The sequence below is a fragment of the Cetorhinus maximus genome, chromosome 22 (assembly GCF_964194155.1).
Source record: "Cetorhinus maximus chromosome 22, sCetMax3.hap1.1, whole genome shotgun sequence".
NCBI classification, from domain to species: Eukaryota; Metazoa; Chordata; class Chondrichthyes; order Lamniformes; family Cetorhinidae; genus Cetorhinus; species Cetorhinus maximus.
This window is the reverse complement of record NC_135900.1, coordinates 11,067,830-11,087,506: the sequence shown is the minus strand read 5'-3', so window position 1 is coordinate 11,087,506 and position 19,677 is coordinate 11,067,830. Positions and strand designations below refer to the sequence as shown.

At 42.6% G+C, this 19,677-nt stretch overlaps 1 protein-coding gene across 2 annotated transcripts in view; it reads right to left on the bottom strand.

Annotated features, from left to right (window-relative positions):
* The window catches only part of LOC144696470 (host cell factor 1-like), a 76,296-nt gene that overhangs the window by 43,718 nt on the left and 12,901 nt on the right, over positions 1–19,677 (bottom strand). For both annotated transcript variants that reach the window (XM_078567791.1, XM_078567792.1), the window contains exons 2-5: positions 14,065–14,213; positions 13,322–13,482; positions 10,274–10,476; positions 536–620 (exon numbers count right to left, since the gene is read on the bottom strand). In XM_078567791.1, the coding sequence (XP_078423917.1) occupies positions 536–620; positions 10,274–10,476; positions 13,322–13,482; positions 14,065–14,213 (598 nt within the window). The remainder of the gene's footprint in view (positions 1–535; positions 621–10,273; positions 10,477–13,321; positions 13,483–14,064; positions 14,214–19,677) is intronic.

The window sequence follows — 19,677 nt, the reverse complement described above, 5'->3', positions numbered from 1 at the left end:
GATAGATGCGATACTCATATCAGCAGCTATGAATTTGCGATGATGCGACCAGCATGCTCAGGTTACTTTTTATTCACCACTTTCCCATCTCTACCAAGAATTTTCCACCTGGAATCAAATCATTTTTGGAGGCTGGGAAGGGGAAAGGAGTCCTCTTCAGTGTTTAACTGCTGTATGTGTAAATAGGTATCTGTAAAAGTGTCTTAAAAGCCACAGAAGTACCAATGTATCACTTGAATACTCACCATTCACAATACTTAACCCCCCCACCTTCACAGTAAGTCCCCAGTAAAGATAGATCAATGCGTATTTTTAACAATTTCTCTCCCATACCCTTTCACATTATTTAAAAAAGAGCAATTAATCATTCTGATTATATTAGTACGATTCCAATAAACTCTTGTGCACGAGAAATGGCACCCACTCTTTACCCTGCTAAGAGGCCATGGACAGAGAATGCTCCTCTTGCACCACATGCTTTCTTTCTCATTACTGACTTTTTGGAAGAATCCTCAGATAGCAGCAGAGCACTTACTTATTTCCAATAACAGTAGCAGAATGCAAACTCCGAGGAAGTGGTGTTGAGCCCTTGGTTGCTGGCTTAGTCCAAACCAAGCTTTCTGTAAACAAAGGAAGAAATACTTGACAGCTTACTGTAAATATGTCTGCACAGTGCTGCTGGTCAAGTAAGAGTCCAAAAACAATACAGTTTTCAATGGATTATGCTCATATAAACCACTCCATTTAATGCTATATCCAGCTGTCATCAGCTTTGCACTTTTTCTATGGTTATTAAAGAAGTAAATTAAGGTGAAGACAAGCAACTTAATGGTTTATGCACAGATTTACACATCAGTCTCCATTTCATCAAATTGCAACTATACCAAGGAGCCATTACAAGAACAACTTGCATTTGTATGGCATATTTAACATAGAATAAACACTAAAGATACTTATGGCGCACTGGAAAAATTGGATGCTGAGCCAATGATGGAAATATTAGGAAGGGTGATCAAAAGCTTGGTTGAGGGCGTGGCTGTTTAGGGGAGCCTTAAAGAGAAAGGAATGCAGAGGCAGGAGAGCTTAGCGAGGGAGTTCCAGAGCATGGGCCGAAGAGGCTGAATGCCATGGCCACCAAAGGCAGGGCAACAAGGGAGTGGAATGCACAAGGCTAGAGACAGAGGAACAGAGTGTTGGAGGGAGTGATTGTAGGATTGAAAGGAGATTCCTGAGAAGGAGGGGTATGGTTATGAAGGGATCTATACATGAGAATTTTAAATGAAACTTTGGGCTACGAGGTAGGGGTGAGAGAGACAGATTACAAGATGAACTTATTCTTTTACGTGATGTGAGCATCGTTGGCTATTTATTGCACATCCCTAATTGCCCTCGAGAAGGTGGTGGTGAGCCACCTTCTTGAGTCGCTGCAGTCCACGTGGTGTAGGTACACCCACAGTGCTATTAGGGAGTTCCAGGATTTTGACCGAGTCAGTGAAAGAACGGCAAAATAGTTTCAAGTCAGGATGGACTGTGGCTTGGAGGGGACCTTGCAGGTGGTGGTGTTCCCATGCATCTGCTGCCCTTGTCCTTCTAGGTGGTAGAGATCGGGGGTTTGGAAGGTGCTGTCGAAGGAGTCTTGGTGAGTTGCTGCAGTGCATCTATTAGATGGTACACACTGCGTAAATGTTACTTGCCACTTATCAGCCCAAGTCTGAATGTTGTCCAGGTCTTGCTGCATATGGACAGGAATTGCTTCAGTATGAGGAGTCATGAATGGTAATGACCATTTTTTAATCATCAGCGAACATCCCCATTCTGACCTTAAGATGGAGAGAAGGTCATTGATGAAGCAGCTGAAGATAGTTAGGCCCTGAAGAGCTCCTGCAGCAATGTCTTGGGACTAAGATGATTGAGCTCCAACAACTCACAACCATCATCCTTTGTTTTTGGTATGGCTCCAACCAGCAGAGAGTTTCCACCTCCACCCCACACTCCCCGCTGCCAATTCCCATGGACCCCAGTTTTTCTAGGGCTCCTTGATGCCACACACAGTCAAATGCTGCCTCGATGTCAAGGGCAGTCACTCTCAGCTCACCTCGAGTTACATACATACGAACATAAGTATTAGGAGGAGTAGGCCACTAGGCCCCCTGAGCCTGCTCTGCCATTCAATAAGATCATGGCTGATCTCACTGTAACCTCAACTCCAAATTCTTGTATACCCCGATAACCTTTCACCCCCTTGCTTATCAAGAGTCTATCCGCCTCCCCTTAAAAATAAGTTCAGCCTTTTCATCCATGTTTGAACCAAGGCTGTAATGAAGTCAGGAGCTGAGTGGCCCTGGAGGAACTCAAACTGAGCATCAGCGGACAGGTTACTGGCGATGAATTGCCACTTGATAGCACTGTTGACAACCCCATCCATCACTTTGCTGATGATCAAGAGTAGACCGAAGGGGCGGTAATTGGCCAGGTTGGATTTGTCCTGCTTTTTGTGGACAGGACATGTCTGGGAAACTTTCCACATTGCCAGGTAGATGCCACTGCTGTACTGGAACAGCTTGGCTAGGGACAAACCTAGTTCTGGAGCACAAGTCTTCAGTACTATTGCTTGAATGTTGTCAGGGCCTCTAGCCTTTGCACTATGCAGTGCCTTCAGCCATTTCTTGATACCATGTACAGTGAATCGAATTGAAGGTTATTGAAGGTGCAGCTCTGGAAGCTAATCAGAAGAGCATGGAATAATTAAATCTTGAGGTAACAAGAGATGGTGTGGAGATGGGTGATGTACTGGAGGCACAAGCAGACAGCTTTTGTGATTAACAGGATATGTAGTCAAGAGTCCAGCTTGGGGTCAAATAAGACATTCAGTAGCAAACACTCTAATTCAGCCCGGGACAATAGCCAAGGTGGGGGATATAATCAGTGGCAAGGATAATGAGTTTACAGTGGGAGAATTCGGTCTTACTAATGCTTAACTGGAAAAAATGCAGCACAGCCAAAATTGAATGTTAGATAAACAGTCCAGACAATAGAGTTAATGGAGGAACTGACAGTGTGCTGGGGAGATAGAGCTGGTGCCATCAGCATTCATGGAGATGCTCATGCTTGAGGGATTCGGGTGGGGTGTGCTCTGGAGATAATGGTGCAGGATGATAAGAGGAGCCAGTGCTGGAGATATTCTAACCACAATCAGGTAACAGTAGAACCAAGCAAGGACAGCCCCTGAGATGGGCAACAGAGGAAAGGCATCGAAGTACAATGATGTGGTTGGACCAAGTCAAAGGTTACAGAGAGGTTAAGAAGGATGGTGAGGCACAATGCACCAATCATTCACAGGGGATGTCATTTGCTAGTCTGGTTGGGAGTGTTCTAGTGCTGTGCTATGGGTGGAAACCTAGTCAGAGAGAGGAAAACGTAAAGATAGAGAAAGATAGGCATAGATTGGGAGGTGTACACAGTCAAGGATTTTGGAGAGGAAAAAGAGATGGGGTAGCAGTTTGCACAGACAGAAGGGTCTATGGTGGGCTTTTTTGAAAAGCGGGTGATGACACCAGTTTTGAAAGGGAGAGCAGTAAACGTAGCAAGAAAACGATTTACAATGCCAGCTATCATGGGGGCCAAGAAGGGAGTTTGGGTAGTCAGCAGTTTACTAGGAATGAGTTTATCAGGCTGCAGATCAAGAGGAGTTTGGAGAGTGCATGAGAGGAGACAGGAGAGAAACTAGAAAGAGATACAAATTCAGTGCTAGGGTACAAGGAACCAGCAGGCGATGGGGAGGCATCACAGCAGCACTTTGGGTGGAGCAAGTGATGGAAAGTACAGCCATGTAGAGAGATAGCAGTAAGAGGCAAGGAGTCACCGTCTGAGAGACAAGTTTTAGTCAAAGCCAGGGTGTTATTGCAATCACCAACAATAAAGCTTGGTGGAAAAAGTGAGAGGGAAAGCTCAAATGATGGTCTCAATCTTAATGACAAAGATGACCATGAGCCTCACACACTTATTAGTATAAGTGACGATGGAGGGGGCAGAGAAGGAGGACTTAATATTGATAATGGAGAATGAAGGCTGGGTGGTTACCTTTTCTCAACAGGATAATCCTAGTGTAGTGGGTGTTTTGGCAGAGGACAATGAGTCTCATTAGAGCCTGATGTGGCCCAGCTAGCTGGCTTAAACACTGTGTACCAGATGTGATCGAGTCTGCACCACTTGGACTTGGTCGAGCAAAGATAGAGGCCATACTTGCACAGCAACTTGGCAGTAAAGGTTTTGCTGACACAAGCACAGTAGAGGTGGAGGTGAGGGAGCTGGCAAAGGCTGGGCAGTTGAAAGTCTGAAAGGGCAACTTTCAATGGCACAGGGAAGAATGTTTTTTCCAGATGGAGATAGAGTTGCGATTGGAAGGGGTAGGACAAGTGGTACTACAAAGCTGTCAGAGATAGCTTTGTCAATGATCAAGACCATAGAAGCAGAGGCCACGGAATATGGAAAGGTTGAGGGAATGGCTATGATTGGATTACCAGAGCTTATATGAAGGGAGAGGTTTAGGGATGATTGGAAGGGCAGTGAAATCATGAGAGAGAAAGAAAGGGAGGCTGAGATGGAGTTTGAAATCATCAAGGATGAAACGTTGCTCAATTCAGAGACTCATGGAGGGAAAGGCAGATGATAACTCTGAGATCTCGGGCTGAGATTTGGAAGAGACTATAAACAATGTAAAACAAGGCAAAGGGCTTAAAGGAGGGGAAGATGCCAGAGTGCGGGAGGGAGACCAAGGTAGAACTTGGGTGATAAGAGCCACAGCATCACCGCAGCAATTTGGGAGCAGGTGATGTGGTGAGGCATCAGTAAGGGGCAAGGAGCTAGACAAAGTTGCAGATATCAAGTTCAAACCTTCTGGAGAAAATGCAGAGTGGGACAGAAGCCTGGAGTGTAATGATGGGTGGGAGGTGTGCAAGGCAGCAAGGATGGCAAAAAAGGGGAATGGAGTGGTTACAGTTGCTATTTGGAAGGAGGTAGCAACAGGTGTCTTCATAGGTGCTTCAGAGAATGCCAAGATAGGCACAAGGCATGGCAGTGGCCTTAATCAAAGGGGATTTGAGCCTGGAAATGGTGTTAGGAGTGTACAAAGGCAGAGTACAGATAGGCTGGGGTGGTGATTGGTGGGGGTAAAGGACCCAAGAGGAGAGAAATGAAAGGTAGTATGACTGGGCAACAGGTAGCAGAGAGAGAGAGAGAGAGAGAGAGAGAAAGGCTCAAGAGAAAAAAGGGGGAGATAGAAATATTGAGCACCGATCCAAAGGGCAGCCAAAATGCGCACATGAATGGATACTGAGGGAATTCAAGTTACATAAGCATGCCAGACATTGGAAGCTGCCTTGTATCAATGGATCGAAGATTGCAGTACTCAATACCCTAATGTTAGTTAAAAGTATTACAAATCTAATTACAAAACTGAATCAACAACTTTCCCAAACACTAAAGCATTCCACAAAACAAGGCTGACAAATTCAGATCATTGATCTCTGGTCTGCCCTGATCTCCTAATGGTAAAGGATTTGATCCTTGGTCCATGTTGCAACCCTATTAATGTCTTGGCCTAGGCTGATTTCTGAATGGCTTACCAGAGACTGTAATCAGTATGGATAAACATGGCAGGGCAGTTTAACCACTCAGGGCTTGCAAGAAAATGCATAATAACACAAACCCTGAAAGAATCAATTCCACAGAAAAATATCATATCAAGCCACCACTGAAGGATATCAGTGCTGAGATTTTTCTTTCCATTCTATATGCCCTGTGTCAACATCGTATTAAAATCAGCTATAGTACAAATACAGGGTAACGTTGCTATAAAAATGTGCTTTAACCCAATTTGCAGAATGAAGCATTCTGCTGTGAAGTGGGAATTTGAGAATTCACGTCATCCATTCTTAAGGCCTCGAAGATACATTTGCCTAACTAATGCTTAATCACAGGGGAGTTTGCATTCTGAATTTATGTTCACTGTTAAATGAATTGAGACTAATTTAATGAATTATTCATTTCCGTGGCAATGCAAATTTTGAGAGCACTGTTGAGATGATTGTGCAGAATTGTAATTAAGCCATGAGTGTATCGAATTCATACTTGTACATTAGATTCTTCCCTGCACCAGGTGGGCTGGTAATTTCAATCTCTGACCTTGAAAGTCACTGCTTATAGTTTATTTGGATAAATACCATTGCATGCTTTTTGCCATAGACATGTGACTTGGCGTGACTGCTGACATCAATGGAAATTAATAAAGGCTCTCGCCATTTTAGTCACTGCAAGAAACATGGTGTCAGAAATGAGTCACTGGGATTTGAAGGATTTTGATAGCCTTTCGATTGAGGCATGTCAGCTGTAAGACAACCAGCAGAAATGCAAAACATCAAAGAATAATTATGTCTTGTGGAGTTCCAGCAGGGAAAGTTTTAGTGCAATTCTGAGGAGAAGTTTGACCCGCTAGAGCCTGGCTACATGCACACGGGCAAGTGGGATTAGTATATTAAGAACACTTAGAAGTCCTCCCTTGCCCATGTGAGCATTTTGCATAGGAGCCAGGTCATAAAACTCCTGTCAAACAGCATCGACACTTGGGTAAGTCATCATGGCTTTGAATTTTCTAGTACTTGCTCCTGTGGACATGAAGAGAGATTTGAGGGGGAACTGGCAATTCTTCCCTTCTCAGTGGTAGAGTTGTGAGATTTGCATAGGGTTGGACAAGAAACCCGAACAGATAAGAGTAACAACTCTGTTATCAGTGATGAGAAAGGAGTGTTTCAAGTTGAATTGCACCATAGATCTCGCTTTGAAGAAAAGCTAGACTTGGGAATCCTCCATTAATGTCATATATGAATGCTATGTGTTTAACACTGGAGCTCAAGAAGAGAGGGAGAATATTGATCAGTATTGTCATTGTACTGAGATTCGTGGCTGAGTCTTGAGAGTTTGGGCAACTGAAGGATGATCTCATCAGAGATAGAATTGTCTTAGTTACAAGAGCTCCTGTTGTGAAGGCATTGCTGCTGAAAGAAGAGAAAATTACTTTCAAGAAAGCTATTGATGTGTGCAGAAACTCTTGAGCTACCTTATCATCAGTTAAAGAATATTAATTGGAAAACCGACAAGGCTTTGCACTATGCTGAGAGGCAGTCCAAATCTTCCAAGCACAAATCAATCATCAAAAGGAAGGGCAACTTTTAGAAGGGCCAACAGAAAGATCAAAGCCAGAGTATTAGATGTAAATACTGTGGAGGATACCACAAAAAGGAAAATTAAACATATCCAGAGTGCAGAAAGCAGACTTTTAACTGCAAGAAGTTAAACCACTTTGCACGCCAGCGTTTTGCTACGAAAATGAAAAGTGACTCTGTAAAGACAGTTGCAGGAGAGATATCAGATAGTGATTCTGAAAGATCACTCCACACCCTAGAACAGGCCTGCACTGTCAAGTCTCAAGTTAGAAAATGCTTTGGGACGGTTAGGAGAGCATCAGGCTGATGTGAAGTATCAAGACTCTGGTTCTATGTGCGACATCATGAGCTTCGCAGGCTTGTGTGAAGTTGCTCAAGGTGGTGATCCAAAAATGAAGCCCAAGGAAATGTTGAGGCTCTATGATGGAACGTTGCTCACCTAAGGGGACAAACTAAACTGACAGTCCAATGCAACAAGAAGAAAGAACTTCTTCAATTCCAGAGAGTGGGCACTAAGCAAACTTCCCTCATCTTGACTGAAACAAGTCAAATGCTTGGATTGGTAACCCTCCGCATACCAGGAGAGATTTGCAGTGTTTCGCATGACACCAAGTCATGACTACTGACCACATCCTGACAGATTATAAAGTTGTTTTCATAGGCCTTGGATGCCTTCCTTGTGAATATCATCAAGTAGATGAGAGCATGAGGCCAACTCAACATCTGCAGAGGAGAGTTCCAGCTACCATCAAATACAGCCTGAAAGACAAAATAAAGGAGCTTGAAAAGATAGGAGTAATCAAGAAAATGACAACTCCTACAGACTGGATAGGCAGTATGGTAGCAGTGAAAAAACCTGGAACGCTGTGTGCATACTAAATAGATCCAAAGGATCACGATAAAGTTTTAAATAAATCTCACTCCCCATTATCAACCATTGAAGAAATTCTGCCTCAACTTGCCAAGGGAAAAGTGTTTATTACCCCAGATGTTAAGAATAGATGCTGGCAAATGAAACTGGACAAAAGCAGCAGGTTTCTGACTTCTTTCTGGCCCTATTTGGGAGGTACCGTGCATATGCCATTTGGCATTTCTACTGCTCCAGAAGAGTACCAATGCAGATAGCATGAGATAGTCAATGGCCTACCAGGACTGGAAGCGATCTTGGATGATCTACTAGTCTATGGATGTGGAGACACAATGGAGGACACAGACCGTGGTCGAAATCTAGTGAGACTACTAGAGAGTGCTCACCAGATGAACCCGAAGCTAAACAACAAAAAAGTTGTAGCTGGAGATGACTGAAGTACATAGCTCTTGTACTAACAGCTAAAGGACTTCACCCTGATCCTGATATGGTGCAAGTGATAACAGAGATGCAGCAACCAACAGGAGTGAATGAGATTCAGCAACTTAAATTTTTGAACTACCTAGCCAAGTTCTGGCTCAATCTGTTGTCAGTATGTGAGCCTCTGAGAAAGCTCACTGCAAAGGGTGTTCAATGGTATCGGGGCATGGAACAAGAAGCTACTTTTACTCGTAACAGACATGTGCCAGTGCTGAGGTACTCTGAAGCCAGTGTGATGCCTGTAAAACAGCACTTGGAGCAGCCCTCATGCAGCAAAGACAACCAGTTGCGCTTGCATCCAAAGCATTGACACGAATTGAACAACACTGGGCACAGATCAATAAAGAGTGCCTAACTACTGCTTGTAAGCATTTCAACCAGTACCTGTTAGAGTGTGAGACAATGATGGTAGAGTCTGGCCACAAGCCATCCCAAAGTATCTTTTTCAAACTGCTTCTATCTGCTCCAAATCATTTATAAATGATGTTACTTCACTTGCAGAGATATCACTTGCAAGTGAAGTACAAACAAGGGAAGCAGATGTACATCACCAACATGCTGTCAAGGGTTACACACCCTTTGATGAGCTGATGAGTACAGTGTGAAATCTTCCTGATTCAACAAGAAGCAACAGAACAACACCCTTGGGAAGTTATCCACCCAGCACAGACATTGAATCTGACAAACAAGCACGTTGCTCAGATCAAGCAAACTACACGATGACATGCAATTCTCCAAGTATTACAGGAAATTACAATGAAAGGATGGCCTGAAACCATCAAGGAAACACCTGATGTTCTAAGAGAGTATTGGGCATTCAGAGATGAAGAAATTGCCCAAGATGGCACCTTGTACAAAGGGACTGTTTATAGGTGGATAGCCATTCACCGAATCAGGCTGCAGAAGATATTCTGTGAATCACAACTGCTTTATTGTTAAACTATAGTTCAGTATAAATACCAGTTTCCACTCTTCCTTTCTGGATCCTCTTCCTGTCCGGAAGCAAACCCCCTACTGGGGAAAGCCCAGCTCTTAAGTAGAGGCTTCAATGAGCATCACGTGCTCTCAATTCACTCTGAAGTGTGTCCTGGTTTACTTTTAAAGGGACCTGCAATTCTAACATTGTCAGGGTCTAGGGTAATTATTCCTAAATGATGAGAAATGAAATGCTGAGGTGCGTCCACTTAAGACATCAAGGAACCAAATCCAAAATGTGACACAGTTTGACTTCTGATGTCATGTAAATTAATAAAGGCTATCGCCATATCAAATGCCTCTGAAACACAGTCTAAACTGATAATGCTTCACAAGATGGGTTTGGACGAAGAAAGTTCTTCATCCCATTTGATATCCAAGGATATCAGCCCATCTACCTATTATGGTTATCTAGATTTTCTTTCCTTAAATGAGTCTGATCTCAACCACTCTTGTTGACTACCCATTCCAGCTGTTTCAATAACTTCCAAAAAAGGCTTTGAACTGAAAGAGTTAGAAGGACTAGCACTGTCCCCCTCCACATGCTCAACTGCAGATTTTTGTGATATCACCTTTAAGGACAAATGTTCAATTAAAAAAAAAAGTCCCATACTTTCTGAACAACAAACACCTCTTTTAAGTAGCATTTTCCACATGTAAAATGAGCCAGGGCCTTTCACAATGCAGCCCTTGTACACTTAGATGGACTTTAAGCCTGTAGTGCACTTACCCACATCTAGTATCCAAAGGTCACCAAGTCTACATCCACTCATCCCTCCATAAATGATCATCTTTGGTTTCTTTGAATCTTTATAAACAACAGCTGTGTGAGATTCTCTTGGAGGAGGAGGAGTACCATGTGTAACAGGAATGTCCCATCCTACCACCCCTGATCCAGTCCTAAGTTCCACAGTGTACAAGTCATTCAAGTACCTTCAAATACAGCAAACAAAAACAAAAATTAGAGAATAGTGCACATTTAACTGCATAAGAGGGAGATCGAGAAAACCAGTGATTTGCATTCAAAGCAAGTCTCAAAATGAATTCGCTGCCCACTGCATCAGTGGTGGCTCTCCAAACCAGTCAGCCAGCAAAGAAAGTAAGTCAGGTGCCAGAAGCAATAAAGAAAGTTTCATTTTGTCCCTTGAGTAACTTGGATTGAACTTAGATACTGGAGTTGGTAAAAGTTTAATAGGTTTTAATCACATCTGACGGAGGACCCTTCACTCTTGGTCAACACAGAAGAACCTTAGCCTTACACTCTCTAAACAAAATCTGACTGATCATGCCGATTCTTTCCACAAACTATGTACAATATGCTCTATTCAGACTTGGTCACGTTTACCAAACCTTATTCTTCAATTAAAATGGGATAAGAGAGCAGGGAATAATTGGACCAGATGCACAGATGTAATTCAGCCCCTCAATTTCAAATTGTTATATTTCCATTACAAATTCATATGTTGTCATTTATAACAGAAATCACTTATGTAATCTTGTCTGGCAACATTTATGCTCTCTCACCAATGGGGGCGCACAGGTCTAAGGTTTTTAACATAATCAATCTCCTGGAGTGATCTGTACTGGAAGTCAAGAACAGCCACAGTTTTCAGGTGAAGCAAGATTTGGGGGGGGGGTGCAAGTGAAATGAACCAGAGACGAGGGAGGGCTGTGCAGCTGGAGGCCAACAAGAGAAGAGTGGGTTGAGGGAAGCACCATGGCAATCAAGGCAGAAGAATGAGTTGTTGTGGGATAAAGGATAGAGCCACAGCAGAGTTTGAACCTGTGTCCCCAGAGCATTAGCCTGGGCCTCCGGATTACTAGTCCAGTGATATTACCATTATGCCGCTGTCTCCCACTGAACTATCTTTCCAACCTTTCATTCAGTCACCTATTCCATTTTTCTCCCACTTAGTAGATATCCATTTTCCCACCTCCTCCTCTATGAAACGTCTTGGGACATTTTCTACAGTAATGGAGAAAGCTGCTTTTGAGAAAGAGATGGATTCAGGCTATTGCAGGTTAGCAACGTCAAACTCAATTTTATGATTCTACCAATATCATATTCCACCAGAAGTGAACCAAAAGCCTGCTTCTTGTTGTGCTTTACAGTAACAGTTGGCTCTATGTGTCCCATGAAAACCAGTCCAATCCCAATACATCTGTGTGACTTACAGGAATACTATCAAGCAGTATAACTGACTTCAACCACTTTACAAGTGAATAGAGAGTCACACATCATTCCAAACAAAGAGCTACAAGTTGTGGAATTCCCAAAATGACAGTGGTTTACCCTTATGATCCCAGCTGAGGTTACCCTTGGACAAGCCTGATCCCAGGGAGAAACCTAGCTTGATAGATCCTAACTTTTATTGTTGGTTTCGATACGTGGAGAGTAGCCAACATGGTGAACAAAGCCACAGGAGTCCACTGATGAACTTTCAACAAAAGAATAAAACATTTATTAAACAAAAGATTAACTATATTACAATACTCTTTCACTCACAACTATACCTTTACAGATATATACAGATTTGTAAGGATAACACAAGTCACAAAAGCTATCTTATACTTTAATGTTCATAGTAAGTACGCAGTTTATGTAAACCTATGGTGACCTGTGGTCAGACACACCACACTGTGAAACCAAGTGACAGGTGCCATCTCAAACAGATGCTATGGATCTCTCCTCATCCCCCAGATGCTTGTCAAACCGTGAGCTGACTGGTCTCACTGAACTCTGTCTTTCACACAAGGGTTTCCAATCTCCACTCTCCAAGGCTTTGCTTTTGAATCTTCTCCGAAACTGACGTTTTCTCTCAGAAGCCTTCCGTAAGGGTTCACCTCCAGAGTTTCGAACTCTCCTTCTGATGTTCCTCTCCCCTGGGTCACCACACGCATACAAGCTGCCTTCCATGCATTCTCTCTCACTGACTCAGCCGTCAACAGTATCACTGCTTCACATGCTCATAGCAAAGAGTTACAGACCTTCAGTTGTCTCCTTGGACCTTCTGGCCTCTTGCAAGCTGTTCTTGCCTTAAATGTGTTTTCTGCAGCTTTTGTAATATTAAATCTGAAGCTTGGAGCCCCTCATTCTTATCTTCACTTAACAGGACATTTTCCAGGTTGCTGCCCTTCCTTTGACTAGAAGGTCTTCCTGGGACTTTCTCCTATTTCACTCCCCTTTTGGGGTCTTTTCTTTAGCTTGGAACTGGCCATCATTATCCCCTTTGCTCCAGTCTCTCCTGGCAGTTACTTTCAAAACCAAATGAACTCAAACAGCTTCCCAAAATCAAACTACTGTTTCTCTTCTTGTGTGTGTGTGTGTGTGTGTGTGTGTGTCTGTCTGTGGGAGGGGCCTGCCTCTCTGGACGCCTGTTGCTAGGCAACGGCACTGTTTTTCCCTACTATTGTTTGCTTAACCCAGCTGCAACAGTGGTAAAAACCTCATTAGAAATGCAAGCACCTTTTAAAGTGAAACTAAAGCTCAATTTGACCTTTCTTAACATAGATACAGAAATAGAAACCAAACTTAAACTTTAAAGCTAAAACTCATTCCTAACACCCACAAAATACAAATATAACTTACTTAAACTGTCTCTATTTCCTAACACACTCGACCGGTGGCTACTGAAAATTCATTTAAATTCCCAGTATAAATCTATATGAAACACAGCATAGCTCAATAATACAACAGCCAATGATCAACTTACAGCATTATGCAGCAGGTATTATAGTATTACAATACAAATTGCTATTAAAAACATGAGAGGAATACCTTGGAATATTATTCTTTGGGTCTTCACTGTCATTAGCCAGGCCACCAAATAAATAACACTTATTCCCAACCAGACACAAGGTGTGACCAAGGCGGGGACAGGGCTGCGGACCATTTTTGGGAGGTTTTGGTTTTAGTTTCTTCCACTCCCATCTGCTCGCCTGTAAGAAACATAATTGAATTTTTACGATGAAGTAAACAACACCTTGCATCTAAATAATGAGTTTTAACATAAAAGGTGCTTTACAGAGCATTTTAGAACAGAATTTGATACCAAGCCACATATGGAGGTATTAGGCCAGACAACCAAAAGCTTGGTCAAAGAGATTTGAAGGCGAACCTTAAAGGAGGAAAGAGAAAAGGAGGCATAGAGAGATTTAGGGAAGAAATTCAAACGCTTCAGGCCCAGGCTGCTGAAGGCACAGCTACCAATGGTGGAGCAATTAAAATTGGAAATACACAAGAGGCCAGAATTGGTGCAGCACAGAGTTCTAGGGGTTTGTAAGAGGTTCCAAAGATGGCAAGAGGCTAGGCCATGGAGGGATTTGAAAACAAAGATGAGAATCTTAAAATGTTAAATTTCTAACATTGTTTTATTTATTTAAAATTTTAAATAGGAAATGATATTTGAGAACATAATATGCCCAGTTGATCAGAGTTCTGAACTAAGAAAATCACGACTGAGAAGTAAGGATGGTTTTAATGCCACAGAAGTAAATGCAGCATTTGAAACAATTGCTCACCTGCAGTTCATACAGATCATTGCTATATTTTCCATATTCTACCATTCCTCCAAATACCAGAATCCTGGTGCCATCACAGATAAAGCCATAAGCTGCACAGCCTGGTGGGATATCTCCCCTAACTGCAGGGATGAACCACTGGTTTGTGGCTATAATAAAATAAAAAGAATTAGGTTCAATGAACTGTACAAAACCACATGAAGGAATAAATATATATACCAAATATTTCATTATAACCCCAAGTTCAAATTAATATAATTCCATTGCCTAATATTTTTCTAAGGATATTAACACTTTCATCATTAAACTGGTGACCTTGCAATATGACAGCCTTTAAAGTCATGCTAGTTGTGATGAATATTTGAAACAAGCCATGCCATACTTTCAATGGTAAACTTACACTAAGCTTGGCTGCAGGAAACAAACACTTAAATCCTGACCACATCAAGGACATGACTATTTTTGTCTTAAAGGAGACTACAATGAATTTACTTGTTGGAGCCAAGTATTTTTGAGCGTACATGTGAAAGACGTAGCCTGAAAAGACTCTCAACATTATATTAAGTAACATTTTGTTACTTTTAAAAAGAATTGTGATGCACTTTATGAAATGCACACAAATAAAGATTGAGTGTAGCAAAAAAATACAGAACATTTTAAAGTAAAAACAAAATTCATGCACTGTACACCTCTTAACTGCACTGCATTATGAACCACTCTCTGACAACTGTGCACTGATCTAGCTCCACCCAGTTCTGTAGTTTCCACACTCAGTGTTAACTAACTACATGCTTTTTGCTCTACAAAAAAAAAACATTTTTTATTAGATATATATTAAACTGAAGTCAGTGGAAATCAGGGGGAAAACTTTCTGCTGGTTGGAGTCATACCTAGCACAAAGGAAGATGGTTGTGGTTGTTGGAGGCCAATCATCTCAGCTCCAGGACATCACTGCAGGAGTTCCTCAGGGTAGTGTCCTAGGCCCAACCATCTTCAGTTGCTTCATCAATGACCTTCCTTCCATCACAAGGTCAGAAGTGGGGATGTTCGCTGATGATTGTACAGTACTAAGCACCATTTGTGACTCCTCAGATACTGAAGCAGCCTGTGCCCACATGCAGCAAGAACTGGACAATATTCAGACTTGGGCTGATAAGTGGCAAGTGATAATCGCACCACACAAGTACCAGACAATGACCATCTTCAACAAGAAAAAATCTAACCATCTCTCCATGACATTCAATGGCATTACCATCACTGAATTCCCCCACTAGCAACATCCTGGGGCTTACTATTGACCAGAAACTGAACTGGACAAGCCATATAAATACCATGGCAAAAAAAGCAGGCCTGAGGTGAGTAATTCACTTCTTGACTCCCTAAAGCCTGTCCATCATCTACAAGGCACAAATCAGAAGCATGATGAATACTCTCTCCTTGCCTACATCAGTGCAGATCCAACACTCATGAGGCTTGACACTACCCAGAGCAAAGCAGCCTGCTTGATTGGCACCCCCATCCACCAACCCCAACATTTATTGATGCACAGTGGCTGACGTGTGTACTATACAGAATATGCACTGCAGCAACTCACAAAGGCTAGAAATGTAAAATGGATAAAGCTAGCTAGAAATGTAAAAATGGGTAGCAAGAGTTTCTACAGATATTTAAAAAGGAAAAGAGTAAGTAAAGTGAGGGTTGGTACGCTAGAGTGTGACAGTGGGGGTTTAATAGTAGATAATAAGGAAATGGAGGAAGAAATGAACAAATGTTTTGCTTCTGTGTTCACTATAGAGGATACAAAAAACTTCCAGTAATAGCTGAAAATCAGGAGGTGAACAGGAGAAAGGAACTTGGTGAAATTGAAATGAGCAATTTGATGGAGCTGCAGGTTGGCAAATCTCCGGGTCCCGAAGGACTACATCCTAGGGTCTTAAAAGAGGTGGCTAATGAGATAATTGATGCACTGGTGTTAATTTTCCAAAATTCGCTAGATTCTGGAAAGGTTCCATCAGATTGGAAAGTAGCAAATATAACCCCTCTATTCAAGGAGGGAGGGAGGCAGAAAACAGGAAACTATAGACCAGTTAGCTTGGTGTCTGTCGTGGGGAAAGTGTTAGATTCGATCATTAAAGAGGTTATAGCTGGGCACTTAGAAGAGCTCAAGGCAATCAGGAAGAGTCAGCATGGTTTTGTGAAAGGAAAATCATGTTTAACCAATTTATTGGAGTTTTTTGGAGAGGTAATATGCGCAGTGGATATGGGGAGCCTGTAGACATACTGTACTTGGATTTTCAGAAGGCATTTGATAAGGTGCCACATCAAAGATTATTACGGAAAATAAAAGCGCATGGTGTAGGGGGTAACATATTAGCATGGTTAGAAGATTGGCTGGCTGGCAGAAAACAGAGAGTATGCATAAATGGGTCTTCTTTGGATTGGCAGGATGTGACGAGTGGAGTCCCATGGAGGTCTGTACTGCGGCCTCAACATTTTACAATTTACATCAATGACTTAGATGACGGGAGTGAAGACATGGTAGCTAAATTTGCAGATGACACAAAGATAGGTAAGAAAGTATGTTGTGAAGAGGACATGAAGTTGCAGATGGATATAAATAAGTTGAATGAATGGGCAAAGATTTGGCAAATGGAGTTTAATGTGAGAAAATGTGAAGTTGTTCACTTTGGCAGGAAGAACAAAAAAGCAGAGTATTACTTAAATGGAGAACGGATGCATAATTCTGAGGTGCAGGGGGTTCGAGGTATTCTAGTGCGAGACACAAAAAGTTAGTTTGCAGGTACAGCAAGTAATTAAGGCAGCTAATGGAATGCTATCCTTTATTACAAGAGGGATTGAACATAAAAGTAAGGATGTTATGCATTGGTGAGACCGCACTTCAAATACTGTGTGTAGTTTTGGTCTCCTTATTTAAAGAAGGATGTAAATGCATTGGAGGCAGTTTAAAGGAGGTTTACTAAATTGATACCTGGAATGAGTGGGTTGTCTTATGAGGAAAGGTTGGACAGGTTGGGCTTGTTTCCATTGGAGTTTAGAAGAGTGAGGGGTGATTTGATTGAAGTACACAAGATCCTGAACAGCCTTGACAAGGTGGATGTCAAAAGGATGTTTCCTCTTGTGGGTGAGTCCAGAACTAGGGGGCACTGTTTTAAAATTAGAGGTCACCCTTTTAGGACAGAGATGAGGAGAAATTTTTTTCCCTGAGGGTTGTGTGGCTTTGGAATTGTCAGCTTCAGGTGGTGGTGGAGGCAAGATCATTAAATATTTTTAAGGCAGAGGTAGATAGGTTCTTGTTAGGCAAGAGAATCAAAGGTTATCGGGGTTAGATGGGAATGTGGAAATCGAAACACAAGATCATCCGTCATGATCTTATTGAATGGCGGATTAGGCTCGAGGGGCTAAATGGTCTACACCTGTTCCTATTTCTTATGTTCTCCTTTGATAGCACCTTCCAAATATGTGACCTCTACCACCTAGAACAAGGGAAGGTGATGCATGGGAACACCACTGCCTGCAAGTTCCCCTCCAAGTCACACACCACCTTGACTTGGAACTATATTGTTGTTCCTTCACTGTCACTGAAATAAAATCTTGGAACTCCCTTCTGAATACTGTCGATGCTCCGACACCACATGGGCTGTAGTGATTCAAGAAGGCAGCTCACCATCACCTTCTCAAGGGCGATTAGGATGGACAACAAATGCTGGCCTTGTCAGCAACACACACATTGGACGAAAGAATACATCCAATATGTTTTTAAAGTTGTTATACACACATATGCACAATACAAGAGCAGGTCAGAGGCTAGGATTCCTAGACCTCCAGACTCCCCAAAGCCTGGCCACCATCTACAACGCACAGGTCAGGAGTGTGATGGAATACTCCCCACTTGCCTGGATGAGTGCAATTCCAACAACACTCGAGAAGCTCAACACCATCCAGGACAAAGCAGCCCACTTGATTGGCACCCCATCCACAAACACTAACTCCTTCCACCACCGACGCACAGTGGCAGCAGTGTGTACCATCGACAAGGTGCACTGCAGGAACTCACCAAGGCTCCTTAGACAGCGCCTTCCAAACCTACGACCACTACCACCTAGAAGGACAACAGCAGCAGATACATGGGAACACCACCACCTGGAAGTTCCCCTCCAAGCCACTTAGTATCCTGACTTGGAAATATATCACCGCTCCTTTGCTGTTGCTGGGTCAAAATCCTGGAACTGCCTCCCTAACAGCACTGTGCTACACCACATGGGCTGCATCGGTTCAAGAAGGCGGCTCACCACCACTTTATCAAGGGCAATTAGGAATGGACAATCCAGCAATGCCCACATTCCATAAATGAATTTTTAAAAAATTGTTGAGTATTGCTGAAAAAAGACATTTTGTCAAAGCTTTTCACCTTGCACTCATCAGGGCAATCGCAAGAATACCAATGTAAGGGGTAGCAATAACTTTGTACTGTATGAGAAGAGAGTGCTGATTGGTTGGCAAGTGGACACGGATTTCTCGAAGCGTATATTAAACCCAAGGTTGTGCCAGTTTTCATTTCCAAACATAGCGATAATGCTAAAGTGAGACGCAGTCCCACAACTGAGCGAGCATTCATGCGAGGTATGATTGAACAGATTGGTAATAGGGTTACTAATTTACATTGCGCTTGGTCTGAGGTGTGCAAATTTCTTTCATGTTTGGATTTGATCAGTGAGGGGTGTGCGAGGAGATAGGTGCTTACGCCACAGCGAGACAGAGACCAGGTGAGTAGCGAATTAAGTTCACATAGTAAGTTCTGCTAAGTCCTTTTCAGGTTTAACTATAGATCAAGAATCAATTTCTGAAATAGTACTAGCCTTCAAGTAAGTTAAGCCAGCTTGTTAAGTGGAGAACTGCCTGGAGTGGCAATTATCTGTCAGTCACCTGAAAGCAGTTGGCTCAAGTGGTATTGATTACTGTAGCAGGAAGCTAAACTAGCTACTGACTCATCAGAGGTCTATATGGGAGTGAGATGGCGACCAAGTGAGTAGCGAATTAGGTGCACAGGGGAAAGAGGTGTAGTATACATAGTAATTATTCTAAATTAATTAAGATGGTAATTAAATTAAATAAATAACAATGGCAGGCCAGGTGTAATATTGCAGCTGTGAAATGTGGGAGCTTTTGGATACCAAGTGATTCATGACAAACGCATCTGCAAAAAGTGCAAGCAGCTAATGAAATTCCGGATCAAGATTATTGATCTGGAAGCTGAACTGCAGACCTGTGCAACATAAGGCAGGGGGAGAAATACCTGAACACTGTTCCAGATGATGGTTACCCCTCTTAGAATAGGCTCATCTGTTTTGGTCAGCAGTGAGGAACAGGAGGACGTGACCGTGAGTGAGGCAGAAAAGGGACCCAGTAGACAGTAGTGGGAGAGCCTCAGACTTTGCAATTGTCAAACAGGTGTGAGATGCTCACAACCTGTGTGGATGAAAGTGAGGTCTACCAGGTAGATGAGCAGGCTGGCCATGGCACCATGGTACAGGAAGCCGTTCAAACAGGGGGAGCAAACAGGAATGTAGTAGCAGTATGGGACAGTATAGTGAG